The sequence below is a fragment of the Morus notabilis genome, unplaced genomic scaffold (assembly GCF_000414095.1).
Source record: "Morus notabilis unplaced genomic scaffold, ASM41409v2 Scaffold948, whole genome shotgun sequence".
NCBI classification, from domain to species: Eukaryota; Viridiplantae; Streptophyta; class Magnoliopsida; order Rosales; family Moraceae; genus Morus; species Morus notabilis.
This window is the reverse complement of record NW_010362042.1, coordinates 358,832-384,974: the sequence shown is the minus strand read 5'-3', so window position 1 is coordinate 384,974 and position 26,143 is coordinate 358,832. Positions and strand designations below refer to the sequence as shown.

At 33.3% G+C, this 26,143-nt stretch overlaps 3 protein-coding genes and 1 non-coding gene across 4 annotated transcripts; 2 read left to right on the top strand and 2 right to left on the bottom strand.

Annotated features, from left to right (window-relative positions):
• Nucleotides 1–3,961: 3,961 nt before the first annotated feature.
• Nucleotides 3,962–7,552, top strand: LOC21401153 (cytochrome P450 85A). Its single transcript, XM_010101012.2, has 9 exons — nt 3,962–4,214; nt 4,531–4,852; nt 4,988–5,137; nt 5,281–5,526; nt 5,696–5,782; nt 5,873–5,951; nt 6,583–6,692; nt 6,937–7,061; nt 7,180–7,552. Exons 1-9 carry the CDS (start codon nt 4,024–4,026, stop codon nt 7,265–7,267), a joined length of 1,398 nt encoding a protein of 465 aa, XP_010099314.1. The 5' UTR covers nt 3,962–4,023; the 3' UTR covers nt 7,268–7,552.
• A 3,266-nt stretch (nt 7,553–10,818) lies between these two features.
• On the top strand, nt 10,819–12,563 carry LOC21401152 (probable UDP-arabinopyranose mutase 2). The gene is made up of 4 exons (XM_010101011.2): nt 10,819–11,175; nt 11,260–11,510; nt 11,873–12,041; nt 12,171–12,563. The coding sequence occupies exons 1-4, from the start codon at nt 10,858–10,860 to the stop codon at nt 12,504–12,506; spliced, it is 1,074 nt and encodes a 357-aa protein (XP_010099313.1). The 5' UTR covers nt 10,819–10,857; the 3' UTR covers nt 12,507–12,563.
• Nucleotides 12,564–13,018: 455 nt separating this feature from the next.
• Nucleotides 13,019–13,090, bottom strand: TRNAD-GUC. Its single transcript has one exon. It is a non-coding gene; the product is annotated as a tRNA-Asp (tRNA).
• Nucleotides 13,091–14,417: 1,327 nt separating this feature from the next.
• On the bottom strand, nt 14,418–19,551 carry LOC21401151 (probable tRNA (guanine(26)-N(2))-dimethyltransferase 2). The gene is made up of 12 exons (XM_010101010.2): nt 19,209–19,551; nt 18,078–18,377; nt 17,840–17,927; nt 17,272–17,393; nt 17,001–17,140; nt 16,836–16,908; nt 16,230–16,318; nt 16,021–16,126; nt 15,602–15,814; nt 15,209–15,403; nt 15,033–15,110; nt 14,418–14,927 (listed from the first exon to the last, which is right to left on the bottom strand). Exons 1-12 carry the CDS (start codon nt 19,302–19,304, stop codon nt 14,685–14,687), a joined length of 1,743 nt encoding a protein of 580 aa, XP_010099312.1. The 5' UTR covers nt 19,305–19,551; the 3' UTR covers nt 14,418–14,684.
• Between the last annotated feature and the right edge of the window lie 6,592 nt (nt 19,552–26,143).

Here is a 26,143-nt window from a genome sequence, read left to right as displayed (position 1 = left end):
TTCCACATATTCCTTTGCCCTATTTGGCTTATATAGGTACGTTTATCACATCTCTTGCCACATACCTTGCTCTGATCAACAATGATCTTTCATCTATGATCTTACGAGTTTGGAAAAGATGTTATACCAATTGAATATTGGGAAATTTTCACAAAATACAAATAAAAGAGCAAAACAAAAAAAAAAGTCGATATATATATATATATATATATATTGTGAATGCATCTTTTGTGTCAAATCCCTTTCCAAGGATCCCCCCATGGATCCACTCTTTTGTTTAAGTCGCCATCCAATCCACCTTTTGTGCCACTCGAAGACAAAGCCATCAGCTTTCGATAGGGCAAAGTCAAAAAAACAAAACGAGAGTAGAAAAGAGATAACCAGAAATTACAAGGGCCAAAACACTGTCTCATTTACAATCATATAATATGCATGATTAGACCAATCGTCATGTACACAACTACTGTACGGAGCCGCCCCGTAGAATTAATAGATGAATGTGTGGTGTACGCCATGACCTTAAACCCTAATATTGCCACACACTTGCACTTTGATTGTAGCCTCTTTTGTATCATACGTATACTTGTGGGGAACAATACAAAAAGAAAATATTTGCATTATTCACTATATCTATCTATATCTTTATCTACATATATGAATGACATTATACTATATGTGCGTGTGTATGTATATGCTCGTGGGAAAGTTACATTTATACTATTCGTTACCTTTAATCTTGATTTTGTAAGATTTTTTTTTTTTTTTGGATGAAATTGTACTGTTGGATTACATTTGAGTGAAGCGTTATTGTTGTAGAGATGTCAAGCTAGTGAATTTGGCATCGATGTGGTTTTTACCACATTTTTTTCTTACTGTATTTAGGTCGATATCAAAGATGTTTGTAAATCAAGTTGGTAGTCGAGTTGAATATAAATAAGCTGGGATCAAAAAGATAAAGATCATGTCCCTAATTCTATCAGGGGAAAATCATCAAGAATGATCGTAATTTATTCAAATTTAACTAAAAATAAGTATTACCTCTTAGGTTAGGTGATCAAGATATAAAAAAGTCCAAATCTGGTGCAATTATGTTATTTATCAATCAAATGTATATTTATCTATAAGGTATAATTAAATAGGCTAATTCCGCCGCCAAGAAACCTTAATTGGTTGCAATATCTACACTCAAGCTATCTTTGTTTTCCTCTCATAGTGCCCAATATCAAAGTGGATATAACTCTTTTTTAAGGGTAAAATACTATTCGTATTAATTCTTGTGTATTCGTCTCTTTTCTAATATTGTTTACTACGTGTGAGATTAATTCTAGCCTTAAGATCACAAGAGATTTTATGCTGTTAATCAAGTTTTTACCATCAACAATTACGTACCATGATGTAATAAAATCATACGGTTGAAGTATACAGTTCAGTCTAAATATTGCTTTATAAATAACCTTGGCTATTTTAGGTCCATTCTCCTATCGATTTTTTCACTCTAAATTACTTATTTTGTTTTCAATCTCGTTTATTTTATTAATTTAAATTGAGAAATATATTTATACAAGAACAAACACTTTAATTTTAATACAAAAAATTAAATTTAAATTTTTATAAAAAAAAATATTATAATAAAAATTTAAATTATAATTTGAACTAATGAAATGAACGGCTAGATTTGTCCGAGAAGATATTGCACATGACATATCGTTCCTCATTCACGCACTGGACTTCTTACATTTAAGAACAGGCTACAGAGAGATATGTACTTCCCTACTTTATTGTCATAACTCTCTATTTTAATGACAAAGGACAATCTTCTGCACACAAACCAATGCACAACTCTTTTATTTGATCTTCGGAACATTATTAATGAGTGATAATAAAGTTCATCTTCACAACCTTTGTAACTTCTTTATCATGAGCATGCAAATGGACATTCTTCGTGCTTGCTCCATTGATCCTTGGGGTTTTGGAAAGACCAATGCGCCAAAAGTAAATTGTTGATCCAAAAGCCTTAAAGTTCTCAAGAGCAATATAATACTCATAATTTAATTTGATATTGTATAGAGACCAATACACAATCCACACACACACACACATATATATATACATATGTGCAAGTGTAGTATTTTTAATATATCATGTATAATATATATTACTAATTTATGACTGATTGGTATTGATCAAGAGTATAAATGCCCACTAATGCAGGACAGACATAAGGAAAAAATTGCTGGCAACGTTTGGTGTTGTGTAAATGTTTCATGGCATAAATTTTGCAATCATTGAAGCAAAAAGGTCAATATTTTCATTACATATGTCGAGGGAAAGAACATTTTTTGCTATTTGAACTTTATAACAGTACCAAAGCAAAACTCCAAAAAATCTCAAATGATTTTGTGTCCAACTGATGTGATTAGCTGAAAGCTAAGTATTTATCTCATTCTCATGATATATATATATATATTTAAAAAAGAGAAGAAAGCTAATTTTACTTGAATAATATATATTCAGGTCGACTGATGAAAATCAATTATTTGAAGAGTCAATAGGATTATATCTCATTCTCTCATATAGCTCCAAAAAATTCCTGTATTTGGGACATATTGTTGGTGATTGATATACGTGGGCTGTTTCTGAACCCCTTTTCCTTTTCATTTTTTTCACTTTTTATTTTTTTTATTTTTTCAGTCTCTAGCATGTCATAAACAGTACAAAAAGTCAATACCACAGTGTTTATAAATATGGTGGTCTTCTAGGAATTACTGTCCACAGCTTCAAACTGCCCTCCAAGAGACGTGAGTCCAAGTTTCAAACTTGCAGTTAGAATCCAACCAAAAAAAAAAAAGAAAGAAATTAGGAAGACTTTTTCTCTCTCTCTCTTCTGTTATTCACATGGTTACCAAGAGAGTGTCTTGTTGTGGTTTTTGTAAAATTCCAATTCCAATTCGCAGCAGCAGATCTTGTTGATGGACATGTGAAAGACTCTGTGTTTTTGGAGTCACTATTCTATTAGCTAACTAGGTCCAATAGGGTGGTGCGCATGTGCAACTGAGTCCCTCGGTTTTTTTTTTTTTTTTTTTTTTGGCCTTTGAAAAATTAAAATTAAAATATAAAAAAACCTTTTTGAGGAACCCCTCGTCTACTTCCATCCATAACAATAATACCTTAATCATTTCAGCCAAATCTGTCCCAAAAAATAAATTTAAAAAAAAAAAACAAGAAAAAAGGAAAATCATTGCAGTAAATAGTTCATATCACTCATTCCCATGTTACTATCAAGTTATCAACGTCCTTCCAACTAACTCTTTCTTTCTCTCTCTCTCTTTCTCTCATACAAACACGTTTGGTTAAAACCCTGAAAGAGTTTCATGTATTAAATTATATTAACCAGTCTGTGTTAATTGGAGGGTATTACAATTTCAAATCTTTGTCTAGTCAAGAGCCGGTTTGGTTTGGTAAGTTCTTTCCTCTCCTTTTTTTTTTTTATTAAGAAAAGAGAAGAAGAAGAAAACGCCTAAAAAAAAGAATTTCTCTTGCAAAATCAAAAAAATAAAATTATTCGTAGTTTTATTTTTTCAGTCGTGTTTTACTATTAAATCTACATTAAAAATTATATATTATGTATATTTTTTTAATCTCATTTAATTTTAATCACATCTGATAATAAAAAATTAATCATACCATAAGACGATCTATCATATATAATCTTAAAAGAAAAAGTTAATATTTTTGTCATTTAATTTTGTTTTACAGTTTAGTACTGAAGGGTCTAATAGATTGGGGTCCCTCCCCCCCCCCCCCCCCCCCTCTCTCTCTCTGAAGCATAATATGGTGGTGGTTCAGAGGCCTCTATATATATGCACAATCTTGGCTGAGTTAAAACTAGAGCATGCCCATACATATCCATACCATTTACAGCTCTCTTTGGAGGAGTGTGGGATTTTATTTTTTTGAAGCTTCTTCTTCTTCTGCTTCTTCTTGTGCTTCTTCTTCTTCTTCCTCTTCTCCTAGGGAGTATCAATGGCTGCATTCATGGTTGTTTTGGGTGTTTTCCTCTTTGTTCTCTGTTTTTGCTCTGCTTTGCTAAAGTGGAATGAGGTCAGATACAGGAAGAAAGGCCTTCCTCCAGGCACAATGGGTTGGCCAATCTTCGGAGAGACCACTGAGTTTCTTAAACAAGGCCCTGACTTCATGAAAAACCAAAGAGCAAGGTGATAAAAAATCTCTCTTTTGCTAATTGTTTTAATGGGGGTTCCTCTGTTTTTTCTCTGTTTTCCTTCCCCTGAAAATCCACCGCTTAATTGCACTTGTCATTAAAGTTAAATTTTTCTTTTTGGGTTTTTTTGAAAAAGAAAAGGAAAAAGGTTTTTTGGGTGATTATATTGGCCTCAGTAGGGGGAGGTGTTACTCCATGAAAACAGCCCCAAAAGATGATTATATTGCATCAGTCAGCTTTCTGATATCTGAATCATAACACTTTTTTTTTGTTTGGTTGGTTTATAACTTTATATCACAAAACACAAACAGGTACGGAAGTGTTTTCAAATCCCACATACTGGGGTGTCCTACCATTGTTTCCATGGATCCGGAGCTGAACAGATACATCCTAATGAATGAGTCAAAAGGCCTTGTTCCTGGCTACCCTCAATCCATGCTTGACATTTTGGGCAAATGCAACATTGCTGCCGTTCATGGCTCCACTCACAAGAACATGAGAGGCGCTTTGCTTTCCCTCATTTCCCCCACCGTGATCACACACCAGCTTTTGCCCAAGATTGATCAGTTCATGAGAACCCATCTTTCTGATTGGAATCACAAAGTCATTAACATCCAAGAAAAGACCAAAGAGGTTCGTTTTGTTGCATTTTTTTATTGTTTCCCATACATTAACCAGATTCCTTATATCTCTTTTTCTGTTTTTTTTTTTTTTTTTTTTTATTCCTTCAAGTAACATTTGTTTCAACACTTTTTTGTTACTATGCAGATGGCACTTCTGTCCTCTCTTAAGCAGATTGCCGGTATCGAATCGGGATCAATGTGTGATGAATTCAAGCCTGAGTTCTTTAAGCTGGTTTTGGGAACTTTGTCATTGCCGATTGATCTTCCTGGCACTAACTATAGACGTGGATTCCAGGTTAGTTTGACCAAAAAGGAAAAAGTTTTCACATCAGCATATTTACCTTTTTTCTTTCATTTCTTTTTTTTTCTTTTTTTTTAACTGGGGGGTTTGGTAATATTTTACTGACGTAGATGTTTTAACCGTGGTGTTTGGTATAGGCAAGGAAGAACATTGTTAGCATGTTGGGGCAGCTCATAGAGGAGAGAAGGGCTTCCCAAGAAGATCACCATGACATGCTTGCCAGTTTAATGAGAAGTGAAGATAACAGATATAAACTGAGTGATGATGAAATCATTGATCAAATAATTACTATTTTGTACTCGGGATATGAAACTGTTTCAACCACTTCCATGATGGCTGTCAAATACCTTCATGATCATCCCAAAGTACTCGAAGAACTTAGAGTAAGTTGACCGTCAGATAGAATTATATTAGATCAATGAATTCCATAAGTTAGACGGTTAAAAACTGCGAAAAGATTATTCAAAAAGTTTATGTTTGAGCTTCTTTTTTTTTTTTTTTTTTTTTTTTTGTCAATGCTTGTAGTCCTTAATTGTGTGTCAAATTTATCAGAAAGAACATTTGGCTATTAGAGAGAGGAAAAAGGCAGAGGATCCGATTGACTTGAATGACCTCAAATCAATGCGGTTTACTCGTGCGGTAAGAGATCTTTTTTTCACTTTTTGACGCACTTTCTTGTTTGTTAATGATAAAGAATATCACTTAAAAAGCTATTCCCTTTTTCTTCAGGTGATCTTTGAGACCTCAAGGTTAGCCACTATTGTTAATGGGGTTCTTAGGAAAACCACTCAAGATATGGAACTAAATGGTGAGTTGGCTATATATATGTATATATTATATATATATATATGTATGTATGTATGTATGTATGTGTATATGTATATGATATATTTCCTAACAGCTTCTAGCTTCTGTCATGTTTTTTGTGGGCTCAAGAAACTGTTGTGCAGATAGCATTTACTTTTGTCACTTTTTTGGCATAATAATTATGTGAAGCAGTTCATAGTCATGAGACCTATAATGATATGCATGGAATTATCCAATGATCTAGCTAGACCATTCGGTTAAAGAATAATTTTTGACAAAAAGGAATGTCTTTCTTTTTCTTAACAAGAGGAGAAAGACTACTCTGGTTTTTATTCCAGTATATTCAATTCTATATGAGTTCTTTTTTTTTTTTTCATATGGTTCGGATCAAATGATATGATGGTGTGTGGGCCATACTCACATTAAAATTCATCAACAATGACTGATCATAAGTCCTTTTGTGTTCTTTATTCACATCACAAAATTATCTTCTCCTATTATTGCATTGACCTCCTCCAAAAATTATCTTCTGCATACATTTTACTTTGTCAACATGAAGTTGGAGTTACCAAAAAAAAAAAAAAAAACGCAGTGTACTAATTCAGCTTTTCTTTTTCTGCTTTGTTTTTCAGGATTTTTTGTTCCAGAGGGATGGAGAATTTACGTTTACACTAGGGAGATAAACTATGACCCTTTTTTGTACCCCGATCCTTTAAAATTCAATCCATGGAGATGGCTACAGGTATTTAACATTTCCTAGACCGGCAGGTTTCGCATGTTTTTGACGTTGAATTTGGTTAAAATTATATCAAAGTAAAAAAAAATAAATAAATAAAACTGATAGAATTCATAATCATTTATTGTTCAAACAGTGTCTTATTTTAAAAAAAAAATTTCTCGTTCTTCTTTTTTTTCTACCTTTTTCTGTAAACTAAGAAATTGGTTCCAAAGTCACTAACTAAATTTCCTTTGACTTCAAAATACAGGACAAGAGATTGGAATCAAAAAATTACTTCTTTATATTTGGAGGAGGTACAAGACAATGTCCCGGAAAGGAACTCGGAATAGCAGAAATTTCCACTTTCCTACACTACTTTGTTACTAGATACAGGTGACTAATGATTCAAACATGACCAAAAAACCATAATTCTTTCACATGTTAAATTAATCACATCAAAACCATGGCATCACTTTTGTTTGCTTACATAGTTTTCTCTCTCTCATTTCAGGTGGGAGGAAGTTGGGGGAGATAAACTAATGAAGTTTCCAAGAGTAGAAGCACCAAATGGGCTACATATTAGGGTCTCATCTTACTAACTAACCCATTTTATGTACAGAGAGAAGAAGTATAGTACCACCAAAACGAAGATTGATGTACAATAAGTCCTAACAAGTTAGAGAATTAATGAGATTGAGCATTTTTCTTTTGTCGGCTAAGTAAGTTTGCTGTCAATTATTGAAGGAAATAGGACTGACAAGACTGTAAATTTTTTTATTTTTTTCTGGCTTTGCCATTGCGGAATCAGTCTCCTGTTTTCTTCTTGCACAGTTTTGGTTAACTTGCCTTGACCCGAATAATAAATGTTTATCCTGCTAACTCACGAAAGGGTTTAATAATAATCACTGTTGTGACAGAGGGTGGAATTTATTGTGGCGTATTTATCCATGTCTGTAAGAATATTGCTAATGTAAGACATACATACATCCACACACACAAATATATATATATATATATATCAGTATATGTATGATGCAAATGTATATATGTGCATGTTTACGAATATATCCCATATGTATATGCAACATATTGCTTACTGAGGCTAATCCAATAGTAAGACTCGTTTTTCAGGGAAAAAATAAATAAAAGTTCGTTCATTTTACCATTCAAATTTAGAATTTGAGTTTTACTATATTAAAACACTCTAAAAAACAGTCACATTTAATTTTTTTGTTACAGTAAAAATTACATCTCAATTCAAATCAGCGAATTAAACGGACTAAAAAAAGCAGTAACAATCGGTCAGATCATAGAAAGCTAGTATTATCTACTAATTTTGACCTATGTAGTCAGAATTTTGCAAAGGTCAACTCCATTTTTTAATGGAAAAATATATTTCAACGCTTGAAAATACAATACAAATACCAATTCACACTCACACAGATTTTTATTACACGAAACATGGTACCGATAGACAAGATTCCACCAATAAAAGAATCTCTATTTATTATCTTCATTATGTTAGAAAACGTCGTGCTAAAATAATAAATGTGAGACTCATGAAGAGGGCCTCTAAAATGCGACTACAATTTGACTAAGAGCACAATTAAATGCCCATCTCGAGGCTTGAGCTTCATCTCATAAAGATACCCTGCAATTTATACATTTGTGTGTGTATATATAGTGCTGAAAATTAAGGATATATATATATATATATATATTTATATTTATATATATATATTAGGGTGTAGTTTAAATTAAGCCAGTAATATAGGTCATGACACGACAACACGAATTTTACCGGTTAGGGTTGAGAAAAAAGAGATTCGGGTCAGAATTGGGTCGACCTGAAATTGACACGAAAAACACAGGCCAATTTCGGGTTGGACCCGCCTAATCCGAACACGACGCGAAACTCGTAAAAAACTAAAAAATATATATTTTTCATTACATATTTTTTATTTTATTATGAACTTGTGATATCATGATAGTTATACTCAAAATTTATACTATTATTTGCTTAATTTCAATGGATGTTATTGTATTTCAGTGTGTTATGAATTTTAAGTTATTTTTAATAATTAAAAAACTAAATAAAAGTATACAATTTTCGTGTCAATTTCGGATTCACGGGTCAATTTCGTGTCATGGGTCTTTTTCGTGTCGTGTCGTGTCAACTTGTAGAGTGGTCGTGGCGTGTTCGTGTTGCGGTTTTTAAAAAATTTCGTGTCACGGGTCGTGTTCGGGTTGACTGCATATTAAAAAAAATGACTAAAACACGACACGTGATACGAATTGCCACCCCTAGTTTAAATGGACACTTCATTATGTAATTATAAGTGAGCATTACTATTTCAATTGTAAAATATTAGTTCGATAGTTGTAATAAATTTAATAGAATTAAAATTTTATAATAATTAATAAAATTAAATTTTTATCACACCATACTATAAAATTTTAATATTTAATGGATAATCATCGTAAAAATGTAACTATTTAAAACTCATCTATGTATATATATTTGTATTTGAAGTCAAGAGAAAACTAGTACTTCATAAATGATAAAACAAAGAAAGAGATTTCTAAAATAAATTACTGGTAGGTTTCTATTTTAAGTTGTTAGATCTATATCATTAACTATTTATTTTGCATATTTTTTGTTTTGATGTGATTTTTTAATAGCTAGAAACTTGCACTATAAGTAGGAACCCCTACGGTAAAAAAACCCAACAAACAATTGAGAGTGAAAATGAGATAAATACTCCTTAAAGTGTATGAGTTTACATTTTTTCTCTTTACTCTTAATTAATATCTTTTTTTAATTAAATAATTATATTAATTAAAAAAGTATTAATTAAGAGTAAAAGAAAATTCAGACTCCTGTGCTCACCCTTAGATCAACAATTTTCTCCAATTTGAAAAGGTTCATCTTGCATTTGTCTAAGTTGAATAAGCTGCTCCCTTCCAAGGCCCATGAAATTGAGAAACAGGCTTTGTTTAGAAAGGTAGGCCCAAAGAGAATAAGTACACGTGGGCCGATCTGAGGTCCCCAAAATGACATGCGGGAATTAAGGTAGTTAATTCCAAATATTCCGATAATCATTTCAGTCAAAAAGCAGCCTAACTATAAAATCACTGATTAAACGCAAAGACCTCTTTTTTTATTCTCAAGCCACGTGTGAGTTTCTAATTCCACACGCTTTCTTTTTCTCGTTATTAACCGCTTTTCCCTCCGCGTCAAATGATTCAAAACAAAGCCAAGCGCCTTCGTCTTTGTCGGTAGTGAAATTAATAGTTTCTCAGCTCCCTTGACTTGCCTAATTTGAGTACCCACAAATCTTGGTGGCATTTTTTATTATTTTCCTTTTTTTATAATATTCTAGAACTTAAAAAAAATAAAAATAAAAAAGATCACGCATATGAAATCCAAAATTCAATTGTCAAATGATAAAAGGAAACAATCCGAGTTGTAAAAATATTTTCAATCAAACGCAGATAATTCTAAAATTTTTTTTTTTTTTGAAACCGTTTTCCACTTCATTTAGTGGTCAGAATTTATGTAATTTTTGGGATTTAAAGAATTTTTTTTGTTTGATTTTCCAATTCCTTTTATTCAAAATTAATAATGTTGAGAACTTGAATCTTAAGCATTTTATTTCTTGAAATCTTATAGTTTCTAGTTTCTCAGTGTGGAAAACATGAGTTCACCATATTGATTCAATTGAAACGTATTTTATAGGAAACCACGTGAAAAAAGCATTATTAGTTTGCTACATTTGCACATAAATATGGTTGACCATAGTTTGATCACAAATATTTCTAGGTTTTCGGATGACAACATGATTAATTAGAAATTAAAGCGTAATTGATAATTCTACATAAAACAAAAACTTTACTCGACTACTTATAAAAGGTCATATTTTTGAAAATTTTTTTGAATGGAATATTTTTGAAATCTTTTAAGATGTAAAGGTAATATAACTAGAATCACTAGATAAAATTCCTAGTAATAAGGACGCTTTTGAGGTGCAAAGATGATTAGTTTAGAAGCTTTCAAATAATAAGTTGGCCTTACCCTTAAGCTAGCACCACTTATCTCACCATATATATTTCCCCTCACAAACCCCATTTCCTTCAAACAAAACAATCTCATTCTCTCTCATTTTCATTTTATTTTCAGCTCGATCCAATGGCTTCTCCTTCGACGACACCCCTTCTGAAAGATGAGCTCGACATCGTGATCCCGACCATCCGAAACCTCGACTTCCTCGAGATGTGGAGGCCGTTTTTCCAGCCTTACCATCTCATCATCGTCCAAGATGGTGACCCTTCCAAGACCATCAAAGTCCCCGAGGGCTTCGACTACGAGCTCTACAACCGTAACGACATTAACCGAATCCTCGGTCCCCGGTCCTCCTGCATTTCCTTCAAGGACTCCGCTTGTCGCTGCTTTGGCTACATGGTCTCCAAGAAGAAGTACATTTACACCATAGACGATGACTGCTTCGTAAGTTTCTTCTTAGTTTTCCCTTAGACATCTTTTTAAGGTATGCGAAAAATCGAAAGAAACTAAATGTGATCGTGTGTGTAGGTCGCGAAAAACCCGTCTGGGGAAGATATCAATGCACTTGACCAGCACATAAAGAACCTCTTGTCTCCATCGACGCCATTTTTCTTCAACACCCTTTACGATCCTTACAGAGAAGGCGCAGATTTTGTGCGTGGATACCCTTTCAGCCTCCGAGAGGGTGTCCAAACTGCTGTTTCCCATGGCCTCTGGCTCAACATCCCTGATTATGATGCGCCTACTCAGCTTGTCAAGCCTCTAGAGAGAAACGCCAGGTAACTTAAACATCATGCACTTCTCATGAACCGAAAAGAGGATTAATTTTATTGTACCAAGAAAGAACTCTTGAAACTGGTACTAGGAATACGATAACTTGTGAATTTAATTGATGTTTTAATCTGCGAATTTGAACATTGGAAGTGTAAAATAGACTTATGAATGTTAAAAGTTTCAATCTTTGATTTTATGAATTAATTTAAGAAACGATGTACTTGTGACTATTGAATGTTGAAATTGTGAAGTAGAATGATAAACTTGTCAATCAGGAATTAGACTCCCGACACCATAGAAGGACCCCGAAAAGAATGAACCCCCATTTTTTCAGTTGACGTCTAAATTTTTTTATTTCTTTCTTCAGGTATGTTGATGCGGTTCTGACCATTCCAAAGGGAACTTTGTTCCCCATGTGTGGCATGAACTTGGCATTTGACCGTGAGCTTATTGGCCCTGCAATGTACTTTGGACTCATGGGTGATGGTCAGCCAATTGGACGCTACGACGATATGTGGGCAGGGTGGTGTGTCAAGGTCTGTCGGAATTGAACAATTTTCAAACCATACCGAAGTTTTAAGAAAATCTCGACCGTTCAAAAACGCGTGATTTTTAATACCCTTTCACATAATTCCCTCTTTCTATAATGAGTATTTCATTTTCAGGTGATATGTGACCATTTGGGATTGGGAGTGAAGACGGGCCTACCATACATCTGGCACAGCAAAGCTAGCAACCCATTTGTGAACCTGAAGAAGGAGTACAAAGGCATTTTTTGGCAGGAAGAGATCATCCCATTCTTCCAATCTGCAGTTCTCCCTAAAGAATGCACCAACGTGCAGAAGTGCTACATTGAACTGTCTAAGCAGGTCAAGGCGAAGCTTAGCAAGGTGGATCCTTACTTCGACAAGCTAGCCGATGCCATGGTCACGTGGATCGAGGCATGGGACGAGCTCAACCCTGCTGGTGGATCTGCTAAACTGGCCAATGGCAGTGCCTAATTCAAAGTTTTTGTTTTGATTAGTCCGCAAATCCTCTTTATTTTTGAATAATCATTATTAGTTGTTATAGTCATTGCATACCTTTTTTTTTTGTTTTTTGTTTTTAATGTCTATCTATCATGTCTTTGTGACCCCATGTGGTGGTCAGACATCAACCCCTGGATGTGCATTTTGGTGGGGATGTAATTTTATTACTTAGCTTTATCTTATGAGCTTGCAGCAATAAAAATACAGTGCTTGATCTAATGTTTTTGAATGCTATTGATAAATATGATTTATTGAACAGAGAAACAAACAAGTCTTTTGCCTTTGTGGGGATGGCCTTTTTGTTTTGTAACTTTGTCTGTTCTTCCTCTTTTATCTTTTTATATGGTGTGTTTGAACTTTGAAATGAAAGGTGAAGTTGGAATTTCATGTAGACCTCATACCTGATTCAATAGCTGCATCCAAAAGACATGTTGAACAGCAATATTAGCACGAGTAAAATAAAAAATAAAATAAAAAAAGTTAATCGCCGTTGCCGGGGATCGAACCCGGGTCACCCGCGTGACAGGCGGGAATACTCACCACTATACTACAACGACCTTGTTGTTAGTGTTCCCGTTTGTAATATAATTAACTTGTGACCAGTGACTTCATTCCTCTTCTACTCCGAATCAGATATTCTTTTGTTGTTTTGTTTGTTTCTTTGTTTTTTGTCATATCTGATCATAAATTCTTTTGTTATTAGATTTAGAGATTTTTTTAGAAGGCATGTTATGTATTATATGCAGCAAAAGAGTTTAAAGTCTGCTACCGTAATGTCGTTTTCCTGTTTCTTCAATCATTCACATAAAATAAATGTCGTTTGTAGTTCTCATAAATGATGCGTGGTCCGCTTTTATCGTCGTTTATGATGAAAGCGATTGTAATTTTGCATTCTTTTTCTTTTTTGGCAACGAGATTTCTAAAAAAACTGAAGGTCAACAGATGTTTATTTACCTTGATGTCGTATCAGTTTCCTTTGTATTTTGTATGTCGTTTCTGTTCAGAAACGACATGTCAGCCTCAAATTTCAAGCTTGTTATGTGTATGAAATCGACGTATCGGGTGCGTTTGGAATTCGTTCCAAAACATTTTTATTTTTTGTATAAAAATGAAAACGAAAATGTTTTCATTTTCATTTTGGAATCATTTTGGAATCATTTTTGAAAATACGTTTGGTAGTTTTATTCCAAGATTATTTTCAGTTTAAAAAAAAAACTAAAATTGTGTTTGATGGTTTAATTTTTAAAAATGTGTAATAATATATTAAATAAATAATAATATTAAATATATTAAATAATAATATATTAAATAAACATGATTATATACATGAAAACTTGGGGGGGTGGGGGAAGAAAAATGGAAACTGAAAACGATCCTCGATCGTTTTCAATTTTTGTGATTTTTTGAGAATAAGTACAAAAACGTTTTCAATTTTTGTTTTTAAAAAATGCGGTGTCAAATGCATTTCTGTGTGCGTTTTCATTTTTTAATTCTCGGAAAATGTGAAAATCATTTTTAGAAATGATTCCAATCAGACACGTCATTTGTGTGTTTTCCATTGACTCAGAAAACGGTATTCATCCCTTTTCCTAAAAAAGATAAATAAAAAAATGAATAATAAAAAAAACATACATCTCCTAAAAAGAAAACCTCTCCTAAAAGGAAAACCAACCAACATCAGCAACATATAAAAATCACCTAGTAAACTCTCAAAACATAGTAAAAACTAATGTTTTACTGAAAGGATATGAAAGAGGCGCAAAGATTTGAGCATAGGAAACAGTATAAAGAAAAGCAAAAGTTGATGTTGGCATTGATTTTTCTCTTCTCAGTGCACGCTGTGTAACAAGCGAACAAATTTAATACCTTAATGATTATTCAGACAAAAAAATAATAATAACAATTATAACTCTTAACAAAATAAATTAAAGCTACACTTTCCATAACCAAAATTTTCGTAAAAGTCTCTTCCACGCGGCTCCATATATCCATGGCAGTTTTGCTCACAAGTTGAAGGTTGATGATACAAGCAATCTCCCTCCCATCTCTTTCTTAAAAACAAAGCTGAGAACAAAACATTTCTTTCTTATGGAGCCGATAAGAGCCGCAGGCCAGCTTCGTTACATCGACAGACCTGAAAGAAAGGACAGTTCATGAATCCAAGGTCGGCTCCTCTGTCTTTTGACGCTTGCCTTCGGGTTCTGCACCATCTTCCTGTTCCTGGTTCAGAATGCCATTCACAACCTCGGCGCCTAACAGAGAAATGTGTTTGGTGGTAATTTGACGACCTGCCCTGAGCTTCGGGCCCCAGTGCCTCTCAGGATTTGGAAGGAACCGAGCAACCTTCTTGGCTTGCGCTTTGCTAAGCGACGCGACAGCTCTTGCAAAGTTAGCCTGTAAAAAGAGGAAATGTAAAACACAAAAAATAAAAAAGGAAACCCTTTCGGCAGCAATACTAAAAAAAATGGAAGTAGGGTCAACAAAGGTGGCAAAACGTACTTGAAGTACAGGTTCTTTAGCGAGTATCACACTTCCAGGTTGATCGGGTGGTTGAGCTTTCACAGGGTGGTTTTTGACCTATAAATATTTATTGAAAAAATAAATAATTCTTCATCACTTAATTATTATAGCATTTGCAACACCATATTATAAAAATCAAGTGAGAAGATTCATACCCAGCAGCGCATGATGTCCCAAATGACGTCCATGGGAGCATCCGATTTCAATCCCAATGGGTTTACATGAGTTCCTGAGATACGATATCCTGCATTGATCACAGCGGACCGGAAAATCACCGCAGATGGAGAAGTGCACTTGAGAGTGGCACAGAGGTTGTGCAGACTCAAGAACAAGGGAACATCAGGCAATTCCTGAAAAACAGTTGCGGATCAGAAACATAAAGAGCAAACTGAGCACCATATTTTCAGAACTTTTGAGCAAAGGCAACAGAGATATATGGCAGGATACACTAGACATAGACAATTACAAACGTAAAATCATATATTGTTATATTCGACCTTTTACTTTAAAGTGAAAAGGGCATTAAATTCTTAAAGACACGCACACACCTCGGAGATTGTCGTTAGTAAAGCAGAGATGCGATCATAAGCAGGGTATCTTTCCTTCATAGATTTCACGTCTTCAAGTATGGAAGCAACCCATTCTTGATCATGAATAGGAGCGGACCAAATAGGGCCACCCATGTTGAATTTCTTCCCACAGTCGCTGCATTCTTGGGGAACAACAGGACCAAAACCAGGTAGATATCTTACACTAGTATTCTGTAAAGATCAAACTTAGACTTCATCAAAACATTGTCACCACCTTCGGATCAAAACAAACAAAGAAAACTACTTTTTGCTATTGCAATTTGGTACTAAGAAAGAATTACAGATAAAGGGTATTAACATGGATATTGTAATTTACTCGTTTAAACTATTAAACATCTGAATGTTGAATTCCGACATTATCAGATACCCAAGTTTACCTTGGTAATTGTCCTTCCAATGGGCTGTAGATGGAAAGAATCACAGCCAATGCACTGATACACATAGGAAAGCTTGAGGGGAGTGTTCTTCATTGCACTCGCAGAGCTGCGAACATTTTTTTTTTTTTGAGTTTTTAGTCAACAATAGGACTCAGAAATCACATATTGCTAAATTTTTTAACATAATTCAGAATAACTCGGCCACCTACGAGTAGATGCGGACGAAAACTCGAACATAGAAGTCAATCTGAACTGATAGCACGGGAACAATATATCGCTTATAACGATTAGCATGACTCTGCAGAAAAAATAAAAATAAATACAAGATAAATACAGATCAAAATATAATATATTGTGGTTTACAAAAAGGAAATTTGGAAAAAAAAATAGATTTAGATAGAGATGTGGAAAGAAGCGAAACGCTTTATCCACATATGTTGTGGATTTTAAAAGTATAGGAGCAATGTGAGGGATAAAGCAACAGAATGTATCATGATATACAGAGACAACTTTCCTTCAGAAAGATCAACCGAAGCGGGATTAGCCATTATTACAGAGGACATAATTCAAAATCCTCAAAAAAGAAAAAAATGTGGTCCATCTCATTATTACGAAGGACACACGACCACACACAGTTGAACACCTCCAGAAAATACTCCCAGATAATTATTGGTACTTAAATATCAATGTTTAAGAAATAGAAAGTAGCACTCCCTACATCAATCCAATTGTCATAAGTAGAAACCAGTAAGTTAAACTAAATTAACACATTTAATTTAAAAGAGACGAACACCATCAAGGACATAGTAATATACCTCAATGCAAGCTAGGAGGATCCTCAAGGCCATTTCATGACAATATTTTCCTCTCAATGGATAGGAACCATATCTAGTACAAAAATAGTTGTCAAAATTTAGTCCCCACTCCCCAAAAAAATCATTACTCAATCAAAAACTTTGGTAGGAATTACAAAACCTTACTTTGAATAGCAAACCTCCCCATTTCCCCCACAAAGCACTGCCATATCCGTTGCTGTACACATCAGCATGCCTCCATCAACAACTGACTGAACTGCGGAGTCCAAGAACACAGAAGGCGAGCCATAAGGATCAAGATCGACCTGCAACTCAAATGAAAATAAAGATTATGAATTGTGGTTGAAATCAATAGGTTTTTAATAAGTGCCGGCAAGAATGTCCAAATGCAAAGCTTCTGCAAAGTTGATATGAACACACATAAGAGTATACATACCGCATCAAATTCTTTTGGGTGGGTCAGCATGTATACACGGGCATCAGCAAGATGCGATTCGACCTTTGAACATGCCACTGAACCATTGAACTTGATGTTTCTTCTACAAGCTTCAACTGACACTATAGAAATGCGGTAAAAAATAATCAATCGCTTCTATAATTCATAGGTTAGCTAGGAAACAGATAAGAACCACCTAAAATAAATCATTAAGCATAGGTAAAATCTCTAAGGCCCCTTCATTTCACCGATTCGAGTTTAGAATTTGAGTTTTGCTACAGTAAAAAGTTCTCAGAAATAGTTACATCTAACTTTTTTACTACAGTAAAAAGCTCTCACATAAAGTCACATCTCAACTCGAATTAAAAACTCGAATCAGCGAATTAAACGGGCCTTAAATTACAGGCTGATTACGAATTTTTATTTCAAGACAGTTAAGAGCAACCTAAATCATTATATTTATTTACTGTTCTCATAAATAAGGAGCAACAGAGGCCCTCTGGAGCTCAAGTACCATAATGCAAAAAAACATATATTTACACGATACTGTAAGAAGTTTGGAAATAACCTTTATCGTTGTCAAGAGCCACAACTTTACCAATTCCTTCCACTTCACGGGCATATCTCAGAGCTCTTAGACCAGAAGCTGATAGAGCCTGTTAATGCACATCAAAAGGAGTAGGATAAGCAAAAGACAATTGGAAACTGTGGGTTGTAATTTTCACCAAGTATTGGGCTATAAGAGAGAGAGAGAGAAAAAAAAAACTGGTAATATATCAAACAGCACAGAGCACAATTTTGAGAACCTCAAGAACTTTTGGGGGCTTCAGTTGTGCTGGTTCTTTTCCCTCTGTTGTCTTGACATGCTCTTCCAAAACGCCACATGGTTCATTAAGAGATACCTTATCCTCTTCACAATCCCCATTAGATATTTCACCATTTACAGAAGATCCATTAGATGCTTCTTTTGGAACATCTTCTGAAGCATCCATTTCGGATACTTTTGTAGCTGATTTTGTTCTTTTTGCCAATCTCGTTTCATGTTCTTCTTTTTGTTTGGCTATAAAAGTCCTTAGGACAGCAATGGATATATCCCTGTTATTAACCTGACCATGAAAAGATGAAACCATCACAATCCTTTACAAGAAAACAGATAGAGTAACTCTTATAAGATAACTGCCAATGGAGAGAAAATAAAATCCAATGGAGAAGATAATTGCCAAGGTAACATCTTTAGCCTTTCCATATTACCTTTACCATCCTCAAACCCTAATTACAGTCCCAACCAAGACAGATCTCTTGATTCATGACAATATGAAACCAGAACATGAGCCTATACCATATGCAATAAGGATATGCAAAACAAGAAGTTGCATTATTCCTCATTCTTTAAAACATAGTGAAATCATCACCAACCTGATAGATCTGCACCTACGAGAACTAATCTGATAAACCAATATCAAATGTTTTCTTCTTTGTTAAGACTTGAGACTAAAAAAACAAGTTCTTTGCATTCTAGAAGCATTATGCCTGCACAAGGCAAATATTCTGACGTTTAGTTAGAGTTTATTCTACTAATAAAATTTGTTCCATTTGAAGTCTTTCCTTGTCCTGAAGTCTAAATAAAACATCATAAGAATCTATGTCAACTCACAAAAATCAGCTGCCCAAAACTAAACTCTCCACATCCATGACTTCACCCCAAAGAGGAGATCCTCTTCATAAAAAATTAAGACATAAACTAACGGTTTTCACAATTCAAAATCCAATCTTCTTCGTTCCTAAAATATATGTTCTTTTAAACTAATAACAACCCTTTGACACTCTTCCAATTCAGACCACATCCCAAAAAAAAAACCCACATAAATTCCAACTCAGAAACTCCATCGAAACAATCAGCACAAAATAAAATCAACAAAAAGAGGAGATTTCGGCACCTGGGTTTTGTTGTAAAAGACTTCATTTTTTGCGTGCATCAAAATCTCAGCCTCTCCTTCCTTGATGATGGTATAATCACCGAGATCTGTCGACATTTTCTCGGCACTTTCATGCAAGAAAATCTCCGCCTCTCCTCGTACGCCGCCGCCTCGTATAAGTTTTTTGTTCCAGCAACACACAAAGGGCGTAAAAAGCACGGGGCTTGTAATAGTTCTTCCTAGTTCAAAGCTTTCCTAGTTCAAGTTCACAACTTTATATATGTATTTTTTGTACTTTGTGACATGAAAACCCTATCCGTCACAACTTCAGAATTTTTCCCATTCTTTTTTCAGATTTAAGAATTGAATTTTGTCGTTCTGATAATAATTGATTTTTATTTTCTACGGCGAAATAAAGAAATAAGTAAAAGAGGGGTTTTTTCTCTCTTCCTTAAACCCTAATTCCTGACCCGGTATTTTTTTTTTTAGTTTTCAAAATTAATTCCTGATTGGGTATATCTTAAATTCGTTTGCATTCAAATTTAAAAATAATTTAAACACAAATTACAATTTTATTTAAGTTCATAATTTTTTATAAAATTTAAGTTTTAACTTGAGTTTTAACTTGAGTTTGAAATTAAAATCTGAGTTCAAGTTTATTCTTTAACTTAAGTTCTTAAACTCAAATTTAAGTTTATGAACAGTATTTTGTCTATTTTTAAAAATACTATAACTTTTTCATTTTAATTCCAATTGAGATGATTCTTTTTTATGCGTTCACAACGAAAAAATGAATAAAACTCCACCCATATACCCTATTAAAATTTTTCATCATCATTGAGTTTTTATTAAAATACTTTCTAAATACAAACTCAAATTTTGACTCACTCAAACACAAATTCAGAAAGATTTTCATCTCAAATCATAACTCAAATGTACACAACCAAATACAAACTCAAGTTATAACTTAAATTCAACTCAAAATCTACACTCAAGTCATCATAACTCAAAAATGCAACCGAACAAGCCCTTAAACTTTGTTAGTATTTTGTTGCTAAAATGCGTTGGCGGGCATAAAATGTAGGTGGGTGGGTCGCGGGGGCATAAAATGTAGGTGGGTGGGTCGCGGGTCAGGCGGATATGGAATGGGTTATGGAGGGTCCAAATAAGAACAAACCTCAAATATTTTTATTTTTCCAAAAAAAGAATTGTCTTGATTAAATAGTATTATTGAATGCTTAAAATGAACTATAATATTTCAGAGGAATTGACTAACCGTCTTAATTAGGCACTGAGAAGAAATCCAACACGATTAATTGGATTTGAAATGGGTGATTCACGGTCCTTTTGTTCTGTTTTCAAATCATTTTCCTTTTTATTTTATTCATATTATGATATGATGGACTATTTTTTGAGTTTCTAGAGGTAATTGATTTGAAAACGGTTCCTAGACGGCGTTTGATTAGTATGTGTTTACAAAAGTGTATCATATGAAACGAACCCTGCCATTATTTTGTTAGCAAAAAAAAAAAAAGTCATTGATCTTTTCATTTTTTAAGGCTTATGCTGGGTTCATCTTTAAACTTTTTTTTTAATTACGAAATTACTAAGGAATATTTTGTTATTCAGAATTAATGATAATTAATATATAATCAAATTACTATATCCTATTTATTAATTATTTACACTAGTTAATTTATGATATTCTATTTATTATTCAATAATCAATTATTAATTACTAAATATTTATTATTTAATGCATTATCTAATGATAATTAATTATTTCGTATACGCAACATACGTCAAAAATAAAATCAAACATCTTTCACGTTTTCTTTTTTTACTTAAAACAATCTCCTAAAAGAATAATCACAAAATTTCATAAACAATCTCAACACCATTATCAAAAAATAGATATATATATATATGTTTTATTTTCGTACTCAAAACAAAACGATTTTAAAAACATTCCCGAACAGATGCTTCAATTTAAAAGATTTACTACTACAACTATTTTGGTCTAGCTCGTCAAAGTGAAAAATACGTGGACATTTTATAGAATATTAATATATGAATATTTCTTTCCCCACTTTGACATTATTGAATATGGTATCAGGTGATTTTTTTTTTTTTTCGGGAATAGAAGGGTATTAAGTAGGGCCGGCAATATGGGTCGCGACACGACAACACGACTCGAAAACTACATGAATTTCACAGGTTAGGGTTGAGAAAAAAAGAGGTTCGGGTCAGAATTTGGTCGACCTGAAATTGACACGAAAAACACGGGTCAATTTCAGATTGGACCCGCCTAACCAGAACACGACACGAAACTCGTAAAAAATTAAAAAATATTAAACAATCTCAACACCATTATCAAAAAATAGATATATATATATATGTTTTATTTTCGTACTCAAAACAAAACGATTTTAAAAACATTCCCGAACAGATGCTTCAATTTAAAAGATTTACTACTACAACTATTTTGGTCTAGCTCGTCAAAGTGAAAAATACGTGGACATTTTATAGAATATTAATATATGAATATTTCTTTCCCCACTTTGACATTATTGAATATGGTATCAGGTGATTTTTTTTTTTTTTCGGGAATAGAAGGGTATTAAGTAGGGCCGGCAATATGGGTCGCGACACGACAACACGACTCGAAAACTACATGAATTTCACAGGTTAGGGTTGAGAAAAAAAGAGGTTCGGGTCAGAATTTGGTCGACCTGAAATTGACACGAAAAACACGGGTCAATTTTGAGTTGGATCCGCCTAACCCGAACACGACACAAAACTCGTAAAAAACTAAAAAATACATATATTTTTCATTACATATTTTGATTTTATTATGAACTTATGATATCATGATAGTTATACTCAAAATCTTATAGTATTATTTGCTTAATTTCAATGGATGTTATTGTATTTTAGTGTGTTATGAATTTTAAGTTATTTTTAATATGTAAACAACTAAATAAAAATATACAATTTTCGTGTAAATTTCGGGTTCACGGGTCAATTTCGTGTCACGGGTCAATTTCGTGTCACGGGTCATTTTCGTGTCGTGTCGTATCAACCCATAAAGTGATCGTGTCGTGTTCGTGTTGCGGTTTTTAAAAAATTTCGTGTCATGGGTCGTGTTCGGGTTGACTGTAAATTAAAAAAAATGATCAAAATACGACACGAATACGACACGTGACACAAATTATCACCCCTAGTATCAAGTGATTATGACATAATTGAATATGGTATTTCATGCCACTATTATTTTCCACTTTAGTTCCTATTTCGTATGAATATCCCAATGCCTTTCCAAGGAATTTGAGGATGCATTAGTACAAAAACAATTATTCAAGTTCAAAAAAGCAAAACATAGAACTTCACATTGATAAACAGCTTATCCCATAGGAATAGTATTGAAAAGGAAAAAGATAACAAAAATAAAATGTTATGAAGTCCACACAGACACGAATCCATTTGGTTGGAGGATTCGTTATCTGATTCGAATCATGATTCATGGTTCACTACAATATTTTTTCTTACAAAAAATACACGTAAATCGAAAATGATTTTAATCTCATGATTTTAATCCATGAACCAAACGGACTAGCGTAAAAGGCCCTTCATGCCAACACAATACCAAGCTTGCCTTATTGCATACATTATTATTTCTGTCACTCTATGTATTTATTGTTTCATATGAAAACTCTACTAATATGACATATTATTAGTTAAATATAAAATAAAATAATAAAATTCACATGTCAAATAATGAATATAATGAGTGACAAAGATAATAATAAAAACAGTTATAGTAGCATTTCTCTTGGATGATATTGCTCGTCTCTTAGACAGAGAGAAGACCTGGTGCTAGCAATTAAATGCATTATTATTTAATGTTAAGCCAAGTAAAGGGCACTTCTTTAGCTTTTTGTGGGTTGACTGTAACATAGAATTTTTCAGGAAGAGAACGAAAGAAACAATAAGATATATCAAATATAAAGAATCTTTAGCGGTCGACACGTATATATGTTATATTATAAATAATCTAAAAGAGAGTTGGGGTTTACTGTTTATCAAGACTCAGTTCACTGTTCCTTCTACAGTGAAATGACGCTTTTGCCCTTCTTTCCCTCATCTTTCTTCCTTCCGTGCAGGGGCTGCTTGGTCTTTTACTGTACATAGTACAGTGTATTGCCCATTTTGCCCTTTCTCCCCCTTCACTTGGCAGGGGGCTTTTCGGTCATTTTGGTCCGCATAAATCCCTAGGCCTTCTAGCTTCTTCCATCACTCCAATCTCGCCGCCTCTCTCAGTACCCCGAACTCTGCTTCTTCTTCTCATTTGATTCCGTTTTGTTCCTTACTACTCTTTTCTCCTTTCATTTCTTCCTCCTGCACCGTTTTTGTTCCCCTTTTTTCTCTCTCCTTCTTCTTCTCATTTGATTCCGTTTTGTTCCTTTTGTTTTTGCTGGAAGTGTTTTTCCTTCTTCTTTTTTCTATTTCATTATGTTCCGTTGTTTTGTTTTTGTGGGAATTTTTTGGCTTTTCCTCTGTGATTTCGTTGTCTTTGCATCTTCGGTGGGCTTTGGGTGTAAATTTGGGATTTTATGGTTTTTTTTGTTAGTTGCTCTATATTTATTAGAATTTTTTGTTCATAGTTTTTGGTTATTTTTAATTTTTTTTGCCCTTTCCTGCTTCGGCTTCTTTGTTAATTTTTTCCTGGCCCCTTTTTTCCCCTTTTCCTTACCTGCTTTGTTCCTTAGTTGTTCTATATATATTAAAGGTTTTCCTCTGTGGTAGTTTTTAAATTTTAATTTTTTATTTTTTTTTTAAGTTTTTCCTTCACCTTTCGGTTTCTCCCTTCACTATTTCATGTTTATGCATTATAGTATTTTGGTTGCTAATCCATGGTATTTAGTTCATATTCTTTGCAGGTTCCTTATCTTCTTCTTTGATGGATTTATCTGTGCTAGCGTACTTTTTTTAACTGATTTCAGCATTGCCTAGCTAATTCTTGATCTTTTCCTCTTCATTTACTGCATTGATGAGTTGGGATGATTATAGTGGCCATTTGCCTTCCCGGTTTGACGAGCTGATGATTTATGCTGATTCATATTCTTTGCAGGTTCCTTATCTTCTTCTTTGATGGATTTATCTGTGCTAGCGTACTTTTTTTAACTGATTTCAGCATTGCCTAGCTAATTCTTGATCTTTTCCTCTTCATTTACTGCATTGATGAGTTGGGATGATTATAGTGGCCATTTGCTTTCCCGGTTTCACGGGCTGATGATTTATACTATTTTTTTACATATACATTAAATGAATTGATGATTTTTTCTATCTGAATTTACTGGAATTTCCACTAATTTTTTCTTTATATTATCTAGAATGCTCGGTAATTTTAGGGATTTTTTTTTTGATTTTTTCCTTTTTTTTTTCTTTCACTTGCATTTGATTCTTTCTGAAGCTATTATTTTTTAAATTATGTCTATGATTGTATTGGCTTTATCATTTAATGAAACAATTTTAGTCTTTTAAGTTTTCTTCCTTCGGTATACAATATGACGTGTTACATTACTAAAGGTTGTTCACTATTCATGCTCTTTTTGCATTCTTTATTTATAAGTACTGTTGTGTATACAGATTTTTCATGTACGTTTCTTTCCTTCTCCTGCGTATGTTGTTTTTCTTCTTCAGCTCTGTCTTTGGTTTTTGTGATCTGCTCGCCTACCCTTTTTTTCTATTCTCGCCAAAAGAGGTTTGAATCTTTGGTTTTTGTGATCTGCTCGCTTTATATATGTAACAAATTCTTACCAGCTTTTTGCTGTTGGGAATAGTATCTTAGAAGCATGAGATGTAATAAGATATTTATTATTTATTTAATAAAAGAGTTTATTCATTATTTTATGTGCATATATTTATGAATGTTTTATAAATATCAATAAAAATTTCATGATTATTTATGTAACCTTAAACACTGTATATAAGTGCTATATACGAGAGGATAATGTTTAAGGATAATAATCAAAAAGTAAATGTTCATAATAAATTTAATTAAAGTTCAGAATCTTTAATTAAAACATTATTAATACATGTCATTCCTATTTAGAATGAAACGGTGTTATCCGCACTGTTAATATGGTGAGATATTAAATGAGTGTTTTTCGTATAATGAGATTATGTGGAACAATGACACAGACACAATATGAATTTTTAATAATTTCGTTAAGTATAGAAATTCTAATTGAGTCTATCGATGGTCATATATAGGATGATCTTAATCTTGAGTTCTTAACAGACTCTTATTTATGGATTTGTGTTTTGATTTACTCGGTACGGATTCTGAGATCTTGAATCCTATTCCTTGTATTTTGGAGACATGATGAAGTAGGTAGCCGGAAATGTTATTACACGAGATGGAATCCATTCATTCTTAAGAAAGAAGTAGATAAATAATTCTCTTGAGAGTTGATTCGGTACTTGGATCAGTAGGAGCTCCGATTTATGAATGTGTTTTATGAATCACTGTCCATTAGAGAATCAATGATATTCAAGGATAAAGAAGTAATTAGAGAGGTTAACGGATTTTACCTAGCTCACATTATGAATTATTTATGGAGAATTGATCTATATGCAATGACTATATCAAATGGACATTTCACAGTTTAGAAGTAATTTATATCTATAACTTCGAGAGTATAATTTCAAGTTTATAGTGGAGTAATTATTGGAATTAATGGAATTAATTAATTAATTAAAGTGTTTAATTAATTATTAATTTTATTGGAGCTTAGAATTATAGGTCTATTAGTCCCCGCATCGTCCTAGTAATTCTGTCAGGCACAAAGGGCAAAATGAAAATTTTAGAATTACAGAATTCTAAAATTAAATACTCGAAAATAATTAATTGAGAATTAATTATTATTTAAATAATGTGATTATTTAAATTT